General features: G+C 49.7%; 3 protein-coding genes across 3 annotated transcripts; 2 read left to right on the top strand and 1 right to left on the bottom strand.

The window, feature by feature from the left end:
• The first annotated feature begins 660 nt into the window (after window positions 1-660).
• On the top strand, window positions 661-5,181 carry LOC109769405 (signal recognition particle 9 kDa protein). Its single transcript, XM_020328151.4, has 4 exons — window positions 661-895; window positions 1,006-1,074; window positions 4,577-4,670; window positions 4,763-5,181. Exons 1-4 carry the CDS (start codon window positions 824-826, stop codon window positions 4,837-4,839), a joined length of 312 nt encoding a protein of 103 aa, XP_020183740.3. The 5' UTR covers window positions 661-823; the 3' UTR covers window positions 4,840-5,181.
• Window positions 5,182-10,639: 5,458 nt separating this feature from the next.
• LOC109769406 (endoglucanase 17) lies at window positions 10,640-14,591 on the top strand. Its single transcript, XM_020328152.4, has 6 exons — window positions 10,640-10,942; window positions 11,034-11,441; window positions 11,727-11,981; window positions 13,517-13,631; window positions 13,727-13,890; window positions 13,999-14,591. The coding sequence occupies exons 1-6, from the start codon at window positions 10,739-10,741 to the stop codon at window positions 14,350-14,352; spliced, it is 1,500 nt and encodes a 499-aa protein (XP_020183741.1). The 5' UTR covers window positions 10,640-10,738; the 3' UTR covers window positions 14,353-14,591.
• A 917-nt stretch (window positions 14,592-15,508) lies between these two features.
• LOC109769417 (uncharacterized protein At3g17950) lies at window positions 15,509-16,798 on the bottom strand. The gene is made up of 2 exons (XM_020328162.2): window positions 16,500-16,798; window positions 15,509-16,404 (listed from the first exon to the last, which is right to left on the bottom strand). The coding sequence occupies exons 1-2, from the start codon at window positions 16,575-16,577 to the stop codon at window positions 15,889-15,891; spliced, it is 594 nt and encodes a 197-aa protein (XP_020183751.1). The 5' UTR covers window positions 16,578-16,798; the 3' UTR covers window positions 15,509-15,888.
• Window positions 16,799-24,268: the final 7,470 nt, after the last annotated feature.

The following is a 24,268-nucleotide window of genomic DNA, read 5'->3' as shown; positions in this document are numbered from 1 at the left end:
GTCCTCGCAATTAGAAGCCATGTGGGTTCTAATCTCCTCACTCTAATTCTCCGTCATCGATTAGCTCTGGACGGCGAAGCGCTGCCGGATTGTGAAGGTTGCACGCTTGCAACCAAGTAGAGAGACCGTGCTTTTGGTCTTCACTTCGAGGGACTGTTTGTGGGCGGTATGAATGTATTAGATTTATACTTAAAATGTGAATAGAAAAACAATGAAAACCGGAGTGAAAACAAAAGAAAACCACTGAATAACAATAAAAACAAAACCAAGGAAAATGAAGGAAAAATAAAGAAAATAAAAAAAGCTAGTGAAAAATGAGAAGGAAACAAAGAAAACCAAATCGAAAATAAAGAAAAGAAAACAAATAGTAAAAATAGAGAAAGAAAAACGAAGAAAAGCCAGTGAATAAAAAAGAAAAAGAAAAAAGAGCCGAAAAACTTGTGAAAGTCCCGGCTCTTTTTCTTCAACTAGATCGCGACATACTAACTCGACGTGAACCGGACGATGACGCAGTGGCTAGCGGCATTGCGCTGCAACTGAACGATTGCGCTCGCTGTAAGCGAGATATAGCCTTTGCGAAAAAGGACTATTCTCTGGGTCGGCCGATTGAAGTTGCCCTGGACCCCGTGGCTCTTTCCAAACACAAGTTTCAGCCCTGAACCGGACCTCTTCTCAAAAAAAAAAAGAGAGCCCTGGACCGGACCCAAGGGAAGGGAGCAATCTAGCGAACCGTGGCAGACTCCTCCCCGCAAACCCACAGATCCCGACGAGACCACGCCACAGCGCGGCGAAGCCCTAGCCTCCGGCCAGCGCCGCCGCAGCGATGGTGTACTTCGACTCATGGGACGAGTTCGTCGACCGGTCCGTGCAGCTCTTCCGCGCCGATCCCATCACCGTACGCCGGGACCCCACCCCTCCCTCCCCGATCCCCCCCTCGTCCACCCTTCCCCGGTTCCCCCTGCCCGCATCTCGATCTAACCCGTTATCCGTTGCCCATGTGTCCAGACTCGCTACTGTATGAAGTACCGGCACTGCGACGGGAAGCTCGTGCTCAAGGTCACCGACGACCGCGAGGTACGGCGCCCAGGCTTCTTGTTTTGCCCAGATTTGGGTCTTGCTTCCAAATTCATGACCAGGAAGTGTGTATTTTAGGTCCCGATCACGCGTATCACTGCGAGATGCGCGTTACAACTAGGAATTGAGCCGATCGAGCGTTCTTGTATTTCATGCGTCGCGTGGGATGGTTCACTGTTGCCTATTGATTTGTGTGACGTAGCATATCTTGGTATACTATCAGTGGCTCGATAAAATACTACGGTAGTTAGATATTTCAGCATTAACAGAAAGCAAAACTGATCTCTGTTTTGAGCAGTTCTGATTTTACATCAATCGTGTACATTTATATTTCATCTGAAGTTTACTTTCAAGTCAAGAAAGATAGTGAGATGCTAATTACAACTAAATGTCTGCTTGATATCATAAATGCAGGAGATTTTGCGATAAATGCCTAGCAGCGGTTAGCATTAGTTCACAGTAGTTAGTATAGTTACACTAGTGTGGATGGACATGTGTGCCCTAATTGAAGCAAATCGTTGCTGTGCATGAAGAAAGTACTCTTGTACCCACTAGTAAGTTTGTTTGTTCCTGGAAGAATGCGAGCAAAGCCAGGAAAATAGATAGTGCAGACTGCGGAGTACATGTTTAGTTATATGGATTTGAGCAAGTGGCCTTGTGTTGACTTCATCTGAAAACCACTTAATTTTGTACTCCCTCTGTAAACTAATACTACCTCCGTCCGTAAATGCTTGTCGCCCAAACGAATGTACCTAGCACTATTTCAATGCTAGATACATCCGTTTGAGCGACAAGTGTTTCCAGACGGAGGGAGTATAAGATCTTTTAGATCACTACTTTATAGAGGGAGTACTTAGTTTTGTATATATATCATCATATATGGATTTGGTATTTGATTAGCTCAACACTGAAGGACTATTTGTTAAGCTCAAACTTAAATGTTGTTTACACTGTTGGGGAACTCGTAGGGGGTGCAGCTCAAACATACACTGGTAAAATACTGCAGCTTCTGGACATGCATGTCCCAGAACTGAGTCATAAGTTATATCTTAGCATACTTAAGATATTCTGATATTATTGTTAGTACTAGATTTTCACATTGGCTTGATAAAGCTTCTATATGCATTATGCAACTACACTGTCTGCACTAAATACTGCTAGTGTTATCTACTAGTTGCTTCAGTACTCTCCTAATCGACATATTTGCTTTGGAATATGATGTAATCATATAGTTGTGCATCTGATTGCACCCAATGGTTCTGAAAATCATAAACATTTGTGTAGTATTTTTTCATGGTTCGACATTGCGTTGCTGCAACTGATTGAATTGATGCATAATTTTCAGTGAAGAATCACTTCCAGATGACATATTTGAATTTCCATAATTGTGTAGGCACGTAAGTCAGCTTGCAGCTGTGCCTTTTAGTTGACAACGATAGCACATTCAGCATAGAGGGCCTATTGTGCTAGGAAATGCCGTAGATAATATTGGAAGTCACTTTCTGTGCAGAACTTCGAAAATGTGCCGTGAGGAAAGTTTTAGTTCAGTTTACTTCCTAAGCATCGATCAAACTATCTATTCATTCTTGTTTGAGGAACTGTAGCTGAATGTTTTTTCTTGTTGTCATGGATCGAATTAATTGACTTTTCTTGTAATCCTGTAAGCCATGTGGTGAATAATCATCATAATATTACATTATATTCAGAAAATCTAGATATATTTCTCCTTAAGTTCCATGATTTGCTCTGTTAAATGCAGTGCTTCTTTAACGGTCATCATGTCAATTCTATTATATGCACGCGTCTTCCTTGAAAAAACAAAATGTCAATTTTTTTCTTATCCCTTGTATGTGATTTTAATGACAGGTCGATGTGAAATATGACATCCAAAATCTGGTTTAAATATAAGCATATCCGTTTTCTAATCCAGATTCCTAATCATTTGCTGATTGTGGTGGATTAGTTGTTAACTTTGCACTTGCCTGTTACTTTTTCCTGATTTTAAAGCCATTGCTGTAAAAATGTGACAAAAAATTACTGTCAAAGTTATACTTGACTAGTGTTACACAGCAACATTATGTTGTTTGTGTCAAGACAATAGAGCCGTGCAGTTGAATGAATCGGCTAGGATTTTGCATGTCACCGTGATCAATCTTGTGCCCTCACCGTAATTCTGACTGTCAAATGAAATATGAAACAGTGGTTATACATTTAATAAATGAACGTAAAGTCTGAAATATAATGTTTGTAATATAGTGTTACTCTTGTTTATTTGTTCTTTTATTAAGATTAGCACATTATCACCTATATTTGACCCAACCTGTAATTAGATAGCCACTTAATAGAATTATGAACCAATTTAATTTTATGCTATACAAAGAAAATGTTAGAAAACTCAACTATTACCAATCTATTGGCTCGGTTGACATTGTGGTGTTATAAGCTTGGAGCCAAATATGAGTGGCACATGACCAGCCTATAACTAAAACCAGTATGGAAACTTTGTAATAAACTAGCAACAATAGCAATTGTCAAATGTATCGCCTCCATTGCCCTCTTGACGCCATGGATGATTTGGAAGCAGCGCAAAGAGTGCATCTTCAATGGCGTCCAGCCTCTGGTTCATGTCCTGGTCTCCAAGATCAAGGACGAAGCCGGGCAGTGGGCACGCGCTGGTGCTGGTGCCCCTGGCCTTCGCGTCATCCTGCCGCCCACCTGGGATGTACACTAGTTTTCCCGTTTTTCATTTGAACTTGGCCTCCTAGGAGGATCGTAACCAAACTATATCTTTTCAATGCAATGAAAAGCAAAGGTCCTTTGCATTTTCTCGAAAAAAACGTGTACTTTTGGCCTATCTTAGACTTAACCTTATTCTTTTGAGAAAGTCAAACAATATGCTTCCGTTTGTCTGTTCTCTTGATGTGCACTTGTTAAAGTTCTAAAGCAAAAGCTCCCAGTTCTATCTTTAAATTTTATTGCTTGGCAAGTGTCGGCATGGGCGGCTTTGTTTCCACTGGTTTATTCTTTTCTGTTATTTGTGATGGGATCAGCAATGTTGTGCTATGGTGCTAAATCACAGCATCATAATTTCACGGGTCTCTTGGCTACATCATGGATGCCTGAATAGAGGTGTTGCTTCCTACTTGTTTATTATAGTTATAAGAGCGACTGTGTGTACTTTGTCTTGGTTAAACTGATAAAAATACGGAAAAAATCCAGTGCCTACTGCCTAGTATATTACAATATTACGTCTCCTGTCGATAAAAGTGGCGAATTGTATTGCGAGCTGTCTTTGATAAGCGTCTGACTGTTCTAATATTAATACAGGAACTGCGTATAGTTTTAGACTTTGATTGAAGTAAAGCAATCCTGCTCTGCTGTGTGCTGTCCTTGACCAACGTCTGACTGTTCTAATATTAATGCGGGAACCACGTATAGTTTAAACTTTGATTGAAGTAAGTAAAGCAATCCTGCTCTGCTGACTGACATGTTTACTTTGCAGTGCTTGAAGTTTAAGACGGATCAAGCTCAGGACGCAAAGAAGATGGAGAAGCTCAACAACATCTTTTTCGCTCTCATGACTCGTGGGCCTGATGGTATCTTCCAACGTTTCTCCTTGGCTATGTCTGTTGCGTCAAGCCTCGAATGTTTTTCACTAATTTGGATCCCTGACCTTTCCATGGTGCAGCTGATATAAGCGAGGTTTCAGGGAAGGAACAGGCGGAGCAGCAGCAATCGAAGAAGGGACGGGGCAGGAGGCAGTAGTATCATGTTCTGGATTTCTTTCAGAAAGATCACAACTGGGAGTGGTGGGTGGATATTTTGATGGACTCCTGTTAGTCATGTTACAACTGTGAGTGGTGGGTGGTCTAAGAGTGGCAAATAGTTTTCAGACAATGTGCGCCATCTTCGGATCCTTTTCCTGGCACAGAACCGCGAAGTACAACTACCCACACAATCATGGTTGATGAGACAACTCAAATCTTTGACCGTCTGCGTGTTTTGTTGATGAATCATGGTTGGTTGATGAGACAATCAAATCATTGCCCGCCTGCGTGCTTTGGTGATGATTTTTCATTTAGGAATATGGCAAAATGTTTTCTTGAATCCATCCATACTTATGCGTTGCGCACTGGTGTGGGAGCACAAGGTACAATGCTGCGGATCTCGCAGCGACGGTGGGGTTGATGATGATGCAGTGATAGCAGGCCAGGCCGGTTGATGTTGCCGTCTCTGGCAGGTAAAACTGTTTGTTCGGCGCAGGGAGGGTCTGGACTCTGGACCATATTCATGTGCTTCACTAATGGCTGGCTGGTTGGTTTGTTCCTTGTTTCTTGGATTCATTCATCGCATCAGGGGCACGAGAACGTGCCCGTCGTGCGTTACGCGGATTCCGCCTTGAATCTTATCTTGTTATTTTGTTGCCATGTTCTGTCTGAGCCACCACCACGTTAAGCTGATTCCCATGGTCTGTTCGTGCCTATTTGGAGCAGGTAGTGCTCTAGAAGCCAGGTTTGGTAGATCCATGGATGCATAGGATTCTAGTGATAATAAACATTGAAATCGGCACAAATTTTACAGTGCTGAAAAGGCATTTGGCGCACAGGCTTTTCTTTTATGGCCTCCGTGTATGTTCTCGCCTGACACCGCCGGTCAAACTATTGTTGCTCTGAAGGCCCGAAGGCTTTTTCAGCAGATGGAAGCTTTCTAGGAGGAGCTCTGCATCGCTGCAGTGCTCTTCTTTTCTTCCCGCCCAGTAGAGCCCTTGACAACAAAGGTTAAAGAGAGTGTACTAACTAATTATGGGCATTCGATTGTCCGCTGGATCAACATTGGATAAAGAAAGTGGCTTTGTTACTTCGGTTAAATTTACACCAACACGTACAAAAAGGTTAGCCTCGGGGCTCAGTTTTTCCGTCTCCATGCTCAGTGAACGCCATGTTCCCCGGCAAACGAAAGATTCGAAAACGCAGCTGATAGAGCCAAAACGTTTACTCTCGTGTCAAAAAAGGGCACCGATTGATCGATTCTCCCGTAGCCTTTTTACCTCCCCGTGCCCCCTCCGTCCCGTGCGTCTCCGCCCCATGCAGTCACTTTTCCGAGCGAAATCATGGCCGGACGGAGAGGCTTTATCAGGCTTTTTCACCTCTGGTTTTTACCCCTTGCGGGCTTGCGGCCTGGGTGAAAAGGGCGGGAAGGGAAGGATACACGCCGATGCATGCCGCCTCGGTCGGCCGCGATGGCGCATGCTAGAATCCGCCGGACCAGAACGTGCCCGTCGCCATCATCATCAGCCGTCCCCGTCCGGCGGGTTCTACGGCCGGCCGTATGCGGCGTCTTCAATTACGATAGAAATGATCGTTCGTTTCTTAGGCCAACTCCACCGCGCGACCCCAAACGGACGTCTGTTTTGTCCGGATTCTATCCGTTTGGGTAGGGATTTGGGGCGTAAAAGCGATGCAAACCTGGGTCGGGATGGGTTGAAAGCGGACACAAAACGAAAAAAAGTCCATTTGCTCCCGCGCGCTGGGCCGCCCGGTTTGTCCCTTTTATCCCAAACGGACGGGACAGAACAGGATAGGGTCGCGCGAAGGTGATGGCCTTACCGCCCCGTACGCCCATCTCTCTCTCTACTAGGCCGGTGGTCTGCCGCTTCCCGCTGTCCTCGCCTCGCCTCCAGGCTTTAACGGCTCGCCTATCAATAACGGCCACAGTTACTGCCGCCTGCATCAAGTGGCTCCGGTGGCTCCATCCATACGTGACGAGCAATCGAGCATAGAGTATGTGGGTGGTATGGGCCGCCATCTCCTCTGCTCCGTTTCACAATGTTGGTCGTTGGAAACAGAGATTTTGCAGGACAAGTTTTTATTTCTCGTAAAAGTTCAGAAAACAACGCCGTAGTATAGTTGTTTGGATAACCCACCCATGTGTATCTACACTGCTGACAGAGTCCAAATCAAACAAGCAGTGGTACACGGTAGTAGCAGCCGCAGCCCATATTTAGAAACAAGTACTGCACGTCTCCCGCCATTTAACGCGGGGCATGGACGAACGCCGTCCCACTAACGCATCTGGTTTCATGGTTACGGCACGGCAAGCGTATCTCCCAGTACTGCACGCTACTGCTACAGCAGCAGCAGTTACCGACCTACCGGCGCACGAGTACATGGCAACCACCGCACCGCACGGGCAAGCAACCACGGTCCACGGGCCGGATGACGGACGAGCGATGCTGCTGATCAGCTCAGCGCCGCATGGTAGGCAGTGGTTAAGCATCGATCGGTCGACGCCGCCCACGACGGCGTCCGCTAATGTCGCTACGGCCATGCGCAGGTACGTGCTCCTGTATGGACCGATATCGTCCTCAAGTAACATGCCTACCCGCGCCGCCTATCACTTTCGATCACCTCCGCCGCTGGCACGTGAGCTCGCCGGCGCCGGGGGCCCTCCCCTCCCCTCCCCTCGTCCCGTCACATCCTGTTGATGCTGCCCCAGGCTCGGCTCCGGGCCAGTGCTGCTTTCGGCTCTGCCCCGTGCTACGCCCCGTCCATGCACCGGCCGGTGGAGTTTGGTTACTTGCTTCGCGGCACCGATGGCCTTCTATGATGAGTACGACTGCACCAAGAGAAACATTTTTTATTCATAAATATCGAAGACGAACACTCATTTTTTATCACAATTAAATGCCAGTCGACTGACATTCGCATTTTGGGTTAGTCGGTTTTGAGAAGGAATGAGAGAAGCGACGAAGATGAAGAAGGAGTCCGTCGGTGTTGGGGAAGAACACCCCCACCATCTATCTTAGGGTGGCAGGTGGGTGCACGTTCGCTGGAGAAGCACCTCACTATCTATTTTAGGGTGACGGGTGGGACGCTGTGGGTGGTCGTTGGATTTAGAGGGATGGCTCCGGACGGCGGCAAGACCGGTGGTGGGGGGGTTTAGGGGAGGGCGGTGCGGCAAGACGGTCGCGGGAGCACCGTCGGCCGCGGCAGCGGCAACGGATGGCCCGGCCGATGGTAGTAGACGGCGGGATCTGTTTTCAGGAGGAAGCCGATTGGAGGAAGAAGACGCGAGCATCAAAGTTCGTTTGTCATCCAACGGCTCAAATTGATTTCCCAAAATCGACTGACCCAATTCAAATTTCAGGCGACTTATCTGTAGCCACGCTCCATTTTTATTGGTGCCACAACTTTTTAAATATGTGTTTGATCCAATACCACAATTCTTGCTCAACCAGGATTTTTGACACGAAAATGGGGAAGTAGACAATAATCACAAAAAAAAGTGCAACCAGCAAAACATATGTTATCTAAATATACATTGTTCCAAGAGCAGCGATTTTTCCTACAGTGTAATTAACCAGCACCACCAACTAATGATGGACCAAATAAATGTTTTCTTCCTGGTCCTGTCCTTGCCTCGTTCCATTTATATGTTAGACAAAAAATATACTCCCTCCGTCCCATAATATAAGACAAAGGGAGTAGTTTATTGTTAGAACCCATCACTTTTGTGCTCGAAAACTTAACATCGGTAGGCTACAATGTATTTAATCAGATCACATGAGCATTCAAATCACCTCTGCAATAGAGATTACATTCACGATGACGACATTGGTGGGGCGACGACGTGGTAGGGTTCGAGCTTGACATAGTGATGGAGGGACAACTTCTTTTGAATGACTCGAAGTCGGGTTCAGATCGCAGAACTTAAATTGGTAAGTGGGATTCACTAGTATGCTAAATTAAAAAAAAATGGAATTGGAAATCAATTCCAATTCAGTGTGTGGCTTGCAATAGAATTTCACAAGAACGATAGTTGTAACGTGAATTCTGAAATCTGTTTGGTTCATCATTTCAGAGCATTCGAGTTAGCACTTGTGTATTTGTGTATGTATTGTTACATATGTACAAGAAAAGTAGGTAAAGTATTACAAACATGTGCAAAATAGTATGTCATAAGAATATTGTTATATGTAATGCGTGGTTTATATTAAAGTAATTGACCATATATGTTATAACACTATATAATTTCTACTATGTAATTTATAATTATGGATTGTATTATTATTTACTACATTATCTTACATATTTACATGTATGTACTTTTGTATATACAAATAATAATTTACTGGATATATGTAAATTTATTTGTGTATGTAATATTATCCACATGATCTTGTAATTATACTAGTTATATTATTTTATCATTATAACAAAAAAATATTCATGTATGCATAATAATCATGTTTAGTATTCTTTCTGCGCATGTTTTAAAGATAATGATATTTCTTAATATTGACTATATATTAGTAATTATATTACCAATAATGTAAAAATGTTTATTTATTACAATATAAATTTAAAATATAATGTAACACAATATTTTTTTTATGCGTATACATACATGTGTATGAGGTGGCATGGTCATTTCCACATAATTCAGACCTCTAATCATTTTATTGAGGTGGACATATTCTAGTTGCCCACTAATCCATTTGGAACTGGGGTAAAATTCCAATTCCGATTTATTTGTCCAACCTAACAGGCACAACCAATGCTTACCGTGTTTATATCCAATTCATAAAATTATCTGATCAGATTTGTGGTCAAACGACAACGATCGCTAATTGAAAGTTGAAGCTTAGAAGGAAAAGGAACATGTCGACCTAACCCATTTAGTGATCATAGGCTTATAGCTTTATGTATACGTAAATAAGATTTTTCTTTCCCCGTAGGCACTTAGGGCTATAGTAAGTGCATGACCCCCTAGTGGCCCAACATCTAATTACTTAACTAATACTAATACGTACATAGCAAACTTGTACTAGCCAGTCTAACCTCATGAAATTTACCTGGGCGATCAAGAGGATCTCACCCCACTGTCTTCCCCGAGCACGCGCATTATTGTATAACGACATTTCATTGGAAATTCTGTAACACTCGCAATGACTATGGATCCTCTATTTTTTGTTCCGACTAATATGTCTTGCAAATATCGGTTATGACAATGTTGGCCATGAAATTATTTTTGTCTACTTGCGTTGCTAAGTCTAATGATGATTTATTGTGCATCTTTGTGTTTTTTGAAATGTGGAATTAGGCAGTTGCGTAAGTAAAAATTGCACCGGCACTTCATCTTTGATAGGTTTAGAATTTGCTTTATTGTTTCTTTGCGTCCAAAATGTTGCAAGGTTGTGAACCAATGATTGCACGTGAATACAGGTATTATTAGGGACAGCCGTCGAGATTCCAAGAAAAGTTATATCGATCGGTCCCAAGACAGCCATTTCCGAGGGTTTGGTACACCACTTTTGTGCTCCCAAATTGCAATAGCCCTTCGTTGGCACCGGAAGCAGCTACAGCAACCTTCGCGAGGACGGACCGCTGGACCAGTTCCACGCAAGCGGCCCTCGTCCTCGCCCCCGGGCGCCGCAGCGCTGCCACGCGCACGTGTCGCGCGGCGACTGGCTCCGCCCCCAGCATCCCATTCCCTCTCTGGCTCAGCCTCACATGCCATTTACTTGGCCACCCCGGCCGGTGCCCTCCCCTATTAAATCCTCGGCCTCGCCACTCCACTGCAGCAGCAGCAGCCCAGCGCCCGAACCGCCGCACACACGCAGCGCCAACCAACTAAACCGCCACCCATCAACACCGGGGAAGCAATGACGTCGCCGGCGAAGGCAATGGTGGCGGCCGCGGCAATGCTGCTGCTCCTGTCGACGGCGGCCGTGGCCCAGCACAACTACGGCGACGCGCTCCACAAGAGCATCCTCTTCTTCGAGGGCCAGCGGTCCGGCCGCCTCCCGCCCGACCAGCGCGTCCGCTGGCGCCGCGACTCCGCGCTCAACGACGGCGCCACCGCTGGGGTGAGACCAATGACCTCGCCATTTCCTCCTCCTTTGCCCTGCTATGCATTGGTCGTTTGTTGAGCAGGAACGTGGTGTTGTGCATGCGCAGGTGGACCTGACGGGCGGGTACTACGACGCGGGCGACAACGTCAAGTTCGGGTTCCCGATGGCGTTCACGACGACGCTCATGTCGTGGGGGCTCATCGACTTCGGCAAGAACTTCGGGTCGCACGGCGGGGAGGCCCGGGCGGCGGTGCGGTGGGCGACGGACTACCTGATGAAGGCGACGGCGACGCCCAACACGGTGTACGTGCAGGTGGGGGACGCCTTCCACGACCACTCGTGCTGGGAGCGGCCCGAGGACATGGACACCCCGCGCACCGTCTACAAGGTGGACCCCCAGCACCCGGGCTCCGACGTCGCCGCCGAGACCGCCGCCGCCCTCGCCGCCGGCTCCATCGTCTTCCGCGAGGCCGACCCGGCCTACTCCAAGCGCCTGCTCGACCGCGCCATCTCCGTAAGATAGCCACTCCACCCCCACTTTCCGTTCGCTCGTAAAATAAAGTGCATTAAAGCCGGTGGTCCATTATGACCCTGCCACGTCGCTGCAGCCGTAATATCTACCGTCACCCACCTTCACAGAAATAGTGAACCTCTTTTGCTAAGTGGATGTTTCTCTTGAGCTCTTTTGCTAAGTTTTTAAAAGTTGGCCACAGTAGATGTAGCACGCGTTTTTTCCATTAGTAGTAGCAGCAGCAGCAGCCCAAGAAGCAGATGGATTGAGTTGCTTTGGTTCGTGAAGGTGTTTGAGTTCGCGGACAAGTACCGTGGGGCGTACAGCAGCAGCCTGTACTCGGCGGTGTGCCCCTGCTACTGCGACTACGACGGGTACCAGGACGAGCTGCTGTGGGGGGCGGCGTGGCTGCACAAGGCGTCGCGCCAGCGCGTGTACCGCGACTACATCAAGAAGAACGAGGTGGCGCTCGGCGCCAGCGACTCCATCAACGAGTTCGGCTGGGACAACAAGCACGCCGGCATCAACATCCTCATCTCCAAGGTATCCTCATTTCTTCCACTCTACTGCTACCACTGTAGTACTTGGAGATTACATGCATGCTCCTGTTGACTAGAGTAAGGCAGCACTCCACTACCACCACCACTGTACTTGGTGTAACACAGACTACACAGTAGGAGTACTTGACTGCATTGCTATACTGGCCTATGGTATAGAGTGTGAAGTAGACATGTACTCTAGGGCAGTGCGTCCACGCAGGGATGCCTGACCCTGTTTTGGCCGCTTCTCGTGTGTCATTGCGTGATTCTTCTGTGCCCTGCTCGGTTTGCGTACACACCAGAGCGAGCAGCAACGACGACGCTAGTCTCTACTGTAGTTGCCCAGCGGCGCGCACATGCGCCCGGCTTCCCGCCCTTTTTAGTTTTTTTTAGTGAGTACGTACTTTAAACCAGAGGAGCTCTCTGTGCTAGGAGAGCAGGGCACTCTGCTCCGCAGTAAAGCAAAGCAAGGTCATGCATGGGCTGGAAGGCCGGCCATGAGCGGAACCTTTGCACGCGGGCTCTGCTCTTTTGCTCGGTCAGACAGACATGTGGGGCTGGGCCTACCAGGCTGGGCCCAAAAGCAAAATTTTAAAGCTAAAGAAAAGGTCGGCTCGATATCATGTTAGTACTAGTGTAGTAGAGGCAGCAAGCGTCGCGTTTCACGTCTCCATCATCTTCACCAGGATATTCCTTTGAACGTGCACACCATGTTGGGTGCATTCTCCTGTCTGGATTAACTGTCGGAGGAACAGTCGTCCCAAGGCCAGGATAACAAAACCCAGCAAATCATGTGATGTGCATTACTCTGGGTGATTAGGCAATGAATGAGATCGGACATATGTTACGATTGAGCATATGCCTTTGTTCTCTCCGTTGGAGTTTATGATGCATCTATGCTTGTTTGTTGGGCGGATCAGCATGTGAGCTGACACGATTCTGGCCCGACTAATCAGGCATTCTGCACTTTCTCGCTGCCTTGTCTGTCATGTCATGTGGCACTCCACATGGCCGTGTGATAGGGGATGGCTACTCATACCGTGGCAGAGTGTGCTCATCACATATTCACATGCCTGGCTGTATAGATTGGCGCAGCATGTGTGCATTATTGGGCCCGTGCCTCATTGGAACGTATCCTAGATTCGCACCGCACGGTTCCGGACCTTGGTTGGGGCCAGATTCTATCTGGATAGGTTAATCAAAGCCTATACTATTTTTTTATCTGCACTGCCAGTGATGATAAGCTGGTTAGTGGATGAAAGCAGGCAGGCGAGCATGTTTGTCTCAGTCGTCAGTACTAACACTGGCCCGGTCCGGGCTGGTCTACCCATGGGGTCATGTGCCCTGCTGTAAAACAGGCGAACAGCGGGGGTCGGGCAGTGCGCTGTGGGCGACTTTTCAGTGGTGTGCTCACGGGTCTCGATCGTAGCGGGATATGCCAAAACCACTGTCATTTCTCACTTATCTGTACTGATGAAGTGTTAGGTTAATTAGGTTGGTCACTGATAGTGGGATATGCTGTGCTGTTTCCGTGTGCAGGAGGTGCTGATGGGCAAGGACTCCTTCTTCAAGTCGTTCCAGGTGAACGCCGACAACTTCATCTGTACCCTCCTCCCCGGCATCTCCAATCACCCCCAGATCGAGTACTCCCCAGGTCAGCCACCCATCGCCAAGCCATACTCGTAATTTCCACAAAATTTAGCTTGATGAAATCTTTTCTGAACTCGTTCTTGTGAAATATGGACGCAGGTGGCCTTCTGTTCAAGGTGGGCAACAGCAACATGCAGCACGTGACGTCGCTGTCGTTCCTGCTGCTCGCCTACGCCAACTACGCCAGCCACGCCAACGTGCGGGTGCCGTGCGGCGGCTCCTCCGCCTCGCCGGTCGTGCTCCGCCGCGTCGCCAAGCGCCAGGTCCGTCGCCGCGGAACCCGCCGCCGTGTTTCCATCCCCGAAACGCGCCGCCTCCGCTCCGCCGCGAGAGCAAACTGACGCGCGCTTCCGGTTTGTTTCCTGTGCCAGGTGGACTACATCCTTGGCGACAACCCGCTGCGCATGTCGTACATGGTGGGGTACGGGGAGCGGTTCCCGCGGCGGATCCACCACCGCGGCAGCTCGCTGCCGTCGGTGTCGGCGCACCCGGCCCGGATCGGATGCAAGGCCGGCGCGGCCTACTACGGCAGCAGCGCGCCCAACCCGAACCTGCTCGTGGGCGCCGTGGTGGGCGGGCCCAGCAACACCAGCGACAACTTCCCAGACGCGCGGGCCGTCTTCCAGCAGTCCGAGCCCACCACCTACATCAACGCCCCGCTGCTGGGCCTCCTCGCCTACTTCTCCGCCCACCCCAACCTGCCCCAGTCCGATGGCACCGACTGAAGAAATGTGGTTGAAGTGGCCTCTTTAGCTGTGGTGGGCCGAGGAAGGAAGGAAGCCTGGTTGGTGGTCCTTGTTTTGTATGGGCTGCAGTGGGCTGATTCGTCCTGTTGCTTTGCTGCCCCTGCATTATTATTTCTACTACTACGTGTAACGGATGCCGCTCCTTTCCTGTAAAAAATGGCAGGAAAAGGATCGGTCGTGCCAAGACAAGCAATATATCTCCATCTACTACTACTATATATCATCATCGTCCTATTGTCACTCAGAAAAATATATCATCATCGACCTAGGTTTAGCATCGCATCAACTCCTTCGCTATCTAAATGGCCGCCTTCTTCCAGTTGAGAAGTCAATGTCATAGCTTCATGGTAAAACAACCAATCCCAAGAAAGTTGTGGACACCGCACGGCCGCACCGCGCACAACGGTGGAAACTCCAAGGTCAACCCCGTTAATGAAATATTCGGTGCAACATTGCTTATAGAACACAACTCCTTTTTAGGTAGTATGATGAAGCCAAAGAAGAATCGGCGGGAACTCTACTTGAACATTCCAAGCTTTGAACTGCCAGAGCGGCCATCCAATTCAAGCTTCAGGTTAAACATGTGTGACCTGGTCCGTTGGTAGACATGTCATGTGCCGCAGTGCAGGTGCCGCGTCTTTTTCTGGCCTTTGGGCCCTTGCTGGAATCTGAAGCTTTGCTTGAAACCGGAAGCAACTCCCGGTACATCTCCTCCTCCTCATCATCATTCTGCTGCTGCGTGGGGGCAGCAGGGCAGGCATGGCGCGCGCATGCCCGACGCGGCGGCACAGATCGCCGCAAACTTGACTCCGAGAGCGACCGATGGAGATGAACCCATGCGGCGGATCGCGTCGATCGCCGTGCAAAGGTTCGTTCGATGGCGTCGGGGTTTCGTGTCCGCTCTCGTCGGTCAGCTGGCACTCGAATCGCCGGGCGACGTGGCGTATCTTCCGTCCGTGCGATGGGATCGGTCCGCATGCGCTGCACGGACAGGAGAGAAAATGCCACGGTGCCGCGCATGTACTGTACTGGTGATACACTTACTGCTGCGAATCCGCGGTGCATGCATGCACGGCAGCACGAAATAGTACAGACAAATACGTAGTGCAAGCGTCTTTACGTTGCCCACTGCAGCTTTGCGTAAAATTCTCTTATTACTTTTGGTATTTACAGGAGTACATGAGATAAAAATGACGGGTGTAACAACAAGTCAACAAGAGCAGAAGAGAACATAGTTTTGTCACTTTTGTTGCACTGCCTCCGATTCTTTTCGATAGTAAAGTAGAGCAAAAGGAGAAAGAAAAGAGAAGAGGCGAAGCATCGGACGAAGAATTTTGTACTGGGCCAGAGGGACCGAGCAACAACAATTATTATTTATAACGAAGAAAGGAGAAATGGAGCGGCAGAGAGAATCCGTTCCGTGGGATGAAGAAAAGAATCATGCTGCATTCAGTCCGCTTTCACGTACACCACGTAAGCGCCCCTCGGGAATGAGTTAATTGCGGGGTGCTGCCACTACCCAGCGCCGCCGCTGCAGATGCCGGTGAGCAGCACCGGGAGCCTGGCCAGCGACGAGGACGTGGACGACCCTTCCGCGGCCCGCTGCAGCCGCCACCTCCCGCGCTCCTCCGGCGGGGCGGCGCGCTGCTGCGGCGGGCGCACCCTCCCGTCCTCGAACAGCGGCGTCGCGGCCACCGAAGGCGGGTCCGGCTCCTGCGGGCCGGCGCACAGGAAGTCGGCGCCGGCGTGCTGCCGCTCCATGTCCAGGAACTCGCCCAGCCTCGTCGGCGGCCCGCTGGCGTCGTCGCGGCACAGCCGCCACCAGCTCCCGCCCCGCCGCCGCCTCCTCCGTCGCCACCCGCCCGCGCGCCGCCCGTCTCGCTCCTCCGTTGCCGCCCGCGTCGGCCTCTCGCTCTCCTGCCCCGGCGCCGCCCGAGTCAGCCGCCGCTGCACACCGGCGCCGCCGAACGTCGACACGCCCATCAGCGTCCCCAGCGTCGTGCTCCGGTCCGGGAAGAAGGACCCCGTCGACTGCCAAGAGACCAAAACCAACAACTCCGTCAGCGCACGCAAGAAAACGGAGCAAATGCAACTAACCGCACCCAGCCAGGAAATTCGATAACTACCTCGGTGTCGAGGTCGGAGGAGGACGGCGAGGAGTCGCCGGAGGCGGAGTAGGGTATCATGTCGTCGTCGAGGTCCATTGCTCGCTTCGGCGGAAAGGGGGAGAGGCGAGGGGCGGTGGTGAATGGTGAAGGTGGGAGGAGGAAGACGAAGGGTTTATAAGCAGTTGTGGCTCGGCCGGGGGCAGTTGATCGGGGTTGGGGGTGTGTGGGCGTGCCGTGACGGCGACGTGGTTACGGAGTAAGGACCCAGTGCCGGTGCGGTGGTGGCTCCCTGCACTTGTCGGCGTTTGGTAACTTCTATGACTCCACAGCGCAAGTGCACGACTCCACTGTGCGCGCATATGCTCCATCGAGCGTACGAGCATGTACATTATGCAGCCCGTGACCATGCTCCGTTGCAACATTTGGATATCTTCTTCTGTATAGGAAGGGGTCTTGTGTCACTAAACCAGTAGCTACTATAAAGTGCAAATTTTGCATAAATTTCATGTAAATTTTGCAGCAAGTTACCAGGATTTCAAATGGGTCTAGGACTTGATCTGAACAAGCCTGTGATTGACTGATGAGTGACATCAGAATGTTCCGTTTGACTAGTCGCCCTAGTACAATTACGCCACTATTGGGACAACAACTAGGTTTTCAATAGGTGAACAATGGATTGAACTGAATGCACTGTTTGCTCACTGTGAGATACTAAGATGCTCCATTTCCAACTTTGCCGTAGGCTGAAAAAGTAGAAGATAGCCCTGATGATTTGAGTTTAGTCCTGCTTTTTGTGATCAGTCATTGTCTAGTTGTCTCTTCTTTGCTGAAGATTAGCAATGTCGAGGCTTTTAGATCCAATCAGCCGATTGATTGACTTGGAATGAATTCCGGGGTTGGATTTTTCAGCTCCAATCGGATTGTCCCCATGCCCCACAAAAATGCGCCGTTCTGCCCATATCCCTGTCCCTATCCTATTGTTCACCGGCTGCGTGGCGAATCTAGCTTTGTTTCCTCATGAACTACATATTTTTACTCCCCCCTCCCCATCCCACCAACTGCATACTGTCTCGATTTTATAGATGCAAATTACCGTTTTCTTTAAATATTGTCAAACTTGAATGACTTGATATTTTTAAAGTTGTGGAAAACAAGATTACATGCCCCTGACCAGAGTTCATGTTAGCAATTTTCGTTAACGGGTTTTCTACGTGGCTCGAAGTTGGAGGAAGAGATGAAGTGACAACTAGCCAGCAGAGAAGCAGTGGAGGGGGACAAAATTTGTTTAACGTGGGGCGAAGTCTTAAGCAAAGATTTTTTATTTATCCGAAACCAAAAGAGTCAATACACACTATTTTTATGTGATTCTCAAACCGAATAACCAAATACAATGAACATGTTAACATATTGATATTTCAACAGAAAAACAACCTAGAGCATAACGATAATGAAGCTCTCGCTGGCGTCTAAAAGACCCAGGCGATGACAATGCCCTACACTCCTTCTGAAAATTTCCTTAATTTTACCAAGATCAAGACTTTCAAAGATCCCTCGCTCAATGTTACACACCATCAAGTCATTAAGCTAGCCATCGAACCTCTTGCTGCAACTCAGCCTTGATAATTTTCATTGCTGAGAAGATCGTTTCAGCTGGTTTCGTCGCTACGATAGTAGCAAAAATATGCATTGGTATAAAAACGGTTACACCCAACTAAGGTATGGCGGCCGCCAAACCTTGCACACTCGAGTCCTCCGTCAGTGCAGAGAAGTAAGTGGCGGGGAACGTTGCAACATGGTGGTACACCGGCGACATGACGGAACATAGTATGGGGTTCATATTCTAAAAAAAGCATGGGGTTTACGGCTGGGCAACGAGGTCAGGGCATCACTGTTTGTAAGGGTTACAATGTGGCGGGTTGTGTTTTACTTCCTCAGTTTCGAAATAATTGAAGTCCTAGAATCATAACAAAGCAAGTTTGGTGTTGTAAATGTTGATTCATATAAACTTGGTGAAATTTGACTTAAGAAAAATCTAGAACTTTAATTATTTTTTATTTCTATGAAATAGAGAGTTGTAGTAATTTAAGACAGCCAAATTGTTCTTACAATCACACAGGGTCATGCTCAACACGCAGGTTGGCACTCTGCCTTGCAAAACTCCACCATGCAACTCTCTACGCCAAAACCAGGCAAGACTATGAGCTAAACTATTTTCCTTTCTGTCTACTTTACAAACTTTAATTTCCCCGTTTCCTTGCCTGATAGTGTGAAACTCCTTCGCAATTGTTCCAATTTCCGACTTGTCAATACAGGAGGGGTCGAGCGCCTTTGCCACCGAGCTCCAATTTGTTTCAATAATTATTGGTAGATTTGTGCCTCACATCGCTATTAGCAGTCGTTCTAGACAAGCAATGGCTTTTGCGATGTCCGCTCCTTTGCACCGCGGTACATAGTCCCAAGAAGGTAGAATAATTTCCCCGTCGTGATCTCGGACCACAATGTCCCATGCTCCACTACTGCTTTCCTCCAGGGAACTCCCATCACATTGACCTTGGCCCAACTGAGATCTAGCTTTTGCCAGACTTTTTCCTTATTACTATCGTGCTCGGGCTGCCTTGGTAATTTAACCATGGGGCTTTTCCCTTTACCGAAAAAGGCTTTCACCCCGCTTTATATATAAAGCACCGAACCACAAGTACCACGATACAAACTCACGCCACCACCGCACACGACACACCCACCCAAGGCAAGATACAAAGGTGTCGGGCACCGTCACACCACCCCAACTACTACCAAGCCATTGCGCGAGGACGCACTGCTTGGAACCACCGGAGACCTCCAATCCTCCGAGGGGAGGTGAGACGGAAACGACGGAACCAGGACTCCAAGATGGTGCCTCCAAGAAGGGAACGACCACAGGTAGCCGCCACCATCAGATCCTAAAGATCGGGTTCACCCGGAGCAACTCGAAGGAGAAAGGCCACCGCGACGGAGCCTACAAGAAGGAAACAGTGTCCACGGCCGCCGCCGCCATCGGCCAATACAAGATTGGGCAGGTGATGTACCCCAGCACGCCCACCCCTCCGATGCAACCTAGCTCCGCCAACCACCAGCGACCATCCACCCGCGCGGCCATGGCCGCTCGCCCGCACCCGAGGTGCAAGTCCCGCCTCGAACGCCATGCCTCCCGCCGCCAGGGCCACCGCCCTGCATCCAGACACCCCCAAGACCGACCAAAGTGACCGACTTTGGGCCAAAGGACGTACCCGACCGAAGAAACCGCGGCATACGTCCCGCCTCGAACAATGCCGGAGATGCGTCAGCCCACACACGACCGGGGAACGGGGGAGGAGGGGGAGCAGACGCATCCGGGCCGGCACACCCATGTGCCAGTGACGGGTGGCCAGAGCTCGTCGGCGCCTCCCATCCCTCCAGCCCGCCTCCCCACCGGACACCTCCTGTGTCGCCCCACCTTGGCAGCGACCGCGGCTCCACGCGAGGCCACCAACATACACCCGTCCGCCGGCAGGGAGAGAACCTAAGGGCCACCGCCAATCGCGAAGGAAGCTCACTGAGGAGCCCATCTGCGCGGCCTGCTGTCATCCAGCCGCCGAAGCTTCGGATCCCGCCCGGCCCGCCCACCGGCCAACCGCTATCGCGTCGCACCACCACCTGCCTTGGCCATGGCAGGGGTAGAGATCAGCAGCTCGCGCCGCCCTCGGCCCGCGCCGCCAGGCGCCAGATCCGGCCTCGACCCGTCGGCCCTGGCGACCAAGGTGCCCCGCCACCAAGGCACGACCAGGGCTTTTCCCTTTACGATCCACCTCTGAATGTCCCTCAACGATCATGCAAAGGTTAGCAAGATAGTTTTGTAAGAACCTAAATCAGAGATCCTTGCTTCACCTTTCACGAAGATCACACCATTTCTTTGATGCCACACACGACACCAAAATAGCATCATTTTTTTCCTTAGGTATTCACTCATTTTATCTAGCAGGACAAGGACCCGGTCTCTTCCTGTGTACCTTATTTCATGCGCTGGAGGGAGGTTCCACATGTCCTTCAGCTCATGCCAAAGAGCCCTCGCAAACGTACATCGGTTTGCGACATGGGAATCTCGTTCCTTCATCAACACCATAGACATTGCATATCCAGGTGAGTCCTGAGATGCGTATATCTACCAGTTTGAACCGCAAGGGATTCAATTGCTGGTCTCCAAATGAAAATACACACTTTTGGGGGACATTAGTTTTTCAAATAGTATTCCAAATACTACGGTCCCTGATGTATTATGGCTGGACACAATCATTTCAGGTTTCTTCTCATCCATGGCCAACTTGTACGCGCTGCGAACTGTGAATAATCCATTCTTCTCTGGCTGCCAAGGAATGTAATCATCTTCATAATAATTTGGCAATCGAATACTCAAACTAAGATTCGCATCTTGAGGTGTAAAAAAACCGCCTGATATTATCTTCCTTCCAGGAATGAGTATCTTGATCGATGAGATCCGCACCCAATGGATTCGGGAGTTTGTCGGGTTTGTATTAATTTTCATATCCCTCCAAATCCGAACATTCTTTCCATTACAAATGCGTCAAATACATCCTTTCTTTAGGAGCTTCAAACCATGCATGATACGCTGCCGACCAGACGAGGCATTGTGAATAAACGTCGTGTCAAGCAGATCATCCCCATGGTACTATTTTGCCTTTAGAGCATCTCCAGCCGCGCCTGAGGGAGTCCTGGACTAAGGGGTCCTCGGGCGTCCGGCTTGTTATCCATGGGCCGGACTGGTGGGCTGTGAAGACATGAAGGCCGAAGACTGTACCCATGTCCGGATAGGACTCTCCTTGGCGTGGAAGGAAATCTTGGCGACCAACTATGAAGATTCCTTCTTATGTAACCGACTCTATGTAACCCTAGATCCCCCCGGTGTCTATATAAACCGGAGGGTGCAGTCCGGAAAGGATGTATGTACTCATTACCTTAGTCATACAGGCTAGGCTTCTAGGGTTTAGCCATTATGATCTCTTGGTAGATCAACTCTTGTAATACTCATATCCATCAAGATCAATCAAGCAGGAAGTAGGGTATTACCTCCATAGAGAGGGCCCGAACTTGGGTAAACATTGTGTCCCCCGTCTCCTGTAACCATCGACCTTAGACGCACAGTTCGGGACCCCCTACCCGAGATCCGCCGGTTTTGACACCGACATTGGTGATTTTATTGAGAGTTCCACTGTGCCGTCAACGAAAGGTTCGATGGCCCCTTCAATCGTCGATAGTGACGCTGTCCAAGGAGAAACCTTCCTTCCCGGACAGATTTTCGTATTGGGCGGCTTCGTACTACGGGCCAACTCGCTTGGCCATCTGGAGCAGATCGATAGCTACGCCCCTGGCCACCAAGTCAGATTCGGAAGCTTGAACTACGTCGCGGATATCCGTGCAGACTTGATCTTCAACGGATTTGAGACCACGGCGATCGCTCCCCCTCGCTCCGATGAACATGACTTAAATCTGTCATCGGACCATATTCAGGAGATGGTTCCTGTAACTGCTACGGCCTTAGATCCGGAGCAGATTGCGCCATCCGAAACCGCAGAATCCGCGGCGTTGGAGCCACACACGGACTCAGCACCTTGCAATGTCTGCGTCAACGGAATTCCGGACTCGTTTCTGGCTATAAGTTCCGAACCACGCACGCCTGCGGGCGCAGAGCTGGATCGGTTATCGATCTTCGAGTTCAGCGCCGCAGATATCTTCCAACACTTGCCCTTGGGCGACGTTCTAAATTCATTAAAAAGCCTGTCCTTGGCGGGGGACTCACAGCCGAACTATGTCCGGTTCGAGCTAGAGGCTGATAATGGAGAATTTCGCTTCCCACCCGCCACCCACTTCATAGCCACTGTCGAGGACTTAACCGACATGCTTGATTATGGCTCCAAAGACATCGACGGTATAGACGACGATGCCGACAAGGAGCAAGGCCAAGACCCGCCATTCACGGGACGTGGGACGACCACCTCTTCATACGACGTGTACATGGTTGATACACCTAAAAAAGCTAGCGATGATGACAAAGAAGATCCAGTTGAGAATAAATCTCCCGAGACACAGTCTAAGTACTGGCGCCCTAAACGCCGCTCTAAGTCACATCGCAGCAACGCTGGCACGGGAGAAAATAGTACTCCGGACGACGCCGAAAACAATGAAGACCCTGTTGGAGCAAGATCCGAACAGGAGGAACAAGAAAACGGGCAAGCCAGCCCCGATGAACAGGCCCTGCCCAGCGACAATTCGGAGGACGACAACTACCTTCCGCTCTCCGAAGATGAGGTAAGCCTCGGCGACGAAGACTTCATCGTACCCAAAGAACCCCTCGAGCAGGAGCGCTTCAAGCGCAGGCTAATAGCTACTGTAAGGAGCCTGAAAAAGAAGCAGCGGCAGCTTCAAGCTGACCAAGACCTACTCAACGATAGATGGGCCGAAGTCCTGGCCGCCGAAGAATACGGCCTTAGTGGCCCAGCCAAAAGCTACCTGAAGCATAGATTGCTACCTCAGTTCGATGACGAGGCGTTGGAGCCCGTACCATAATCACACAATGCAGCAGGTCGTCGACAACTCTGTCCGGATAAAGAGGCAACTCAAGCCGAACACCAGACCGCCCCACCTCGCCATAAAGGCAAGAATAACACAGCTCATGGTTGTACAGACGACCTTCGACGGGACTTGGACAGTAGAGCAGGACACGCAAGATCCATCTACGGATCGCGAGGGCATGCCTCGACACGCGACGATGGCTACCTATTCGGACGTGACAAACCTAGCCATGCTCGAGCCGAAAACCGCAAATGGGCTCCTTCGGAGTTACGTCGCAGTGTGGCCCTACATAGAGGCGCCGCATACCCTCTTTGCTTCACTGATGAAGTAATGGATCATGAATTCCCCGAAGGATTCAAACCCGTCAATATTGAATCATACGACGGAACAACCGATCCCGCGGTATGGATAGAAGATTTTATCCTCCACATCCATATGGCCCGTGGAGACGACCTCCACGCCATTAAATACCTCCCACTAAAGCTAAAAGGGCCAGCTCGACACTGGTTAAATAGCCTACCTGAAAATTCCATAGGCAGCTGGGAAGACTTGGAAGAAGCCTTCCTTGACAACTTCCAAGGAACATATGTCCGGCCACCGGATGCCGATGACCTAAGTCACATTGTCCAGCAGCCTGGAGAGTCAGCCATGAAGCTCTGGACTCGGTTCTTAGTCAAATAGAACCAAATTGTCGACTGTCCGGACGCGGAAGCCCTCACAGCCTTCAGACACAGCGTCCGGGACGAATGGCTTGCACGCCACCTCGGTCAAGAAGGACCTAAATCCATGACAGCCCTTACTGCTCTAATGACCCGCTTTTTCGCGGGAGAAGACAGCTGGCTCGCTCGTAGAAGCAAAACAGCGCCAGCGGCCCGGGCACTTCCGAAATCCGAGACGGCAACGGCAAGCCACGACGGAGCAAACACAATAGTCGCAATGATAATGAAAGATCACGCGACACAGTGGTCAACGCCGGATTCAGCAATCCCAAGCCCGGTCAACGGAAGAAGCCATTCAAGGCGAACCGAGACGAACCATCCAACCTAGACAGGATATTGGACCGACCCTGCCAGATTCACGGCCACCCCGATAAACCAGCTAATCATACTAACAGAAACTGCTGGGTCGTTAAGCAGGCCAGCAAGCTCAACGCCGAACACAAGGGGAGGAGGCCGCCAGGCGAC

Source organism: Aegilops tauschii, chromosome 7, assembly GCF_002575655.3.
Source record: "Aegilops tauschii subsp. strangulata cultivar AL8/78 chromosome 7, Aet v6.0, whole genome shotgun sequence".
Classification (NCBI taxonomy): domain Eukaryota; kingdom Viridiplantae; phylum Streptophyta; class Magnoliopsida; order Poales; family Poaceae; genus Aegilops; species Aegilops tauschii.
The sequence above is the reverse complement of the archived record's forward strand: the minus strand, read 5'-3'. Positions and strand labels throughout refer to the sequence as shown.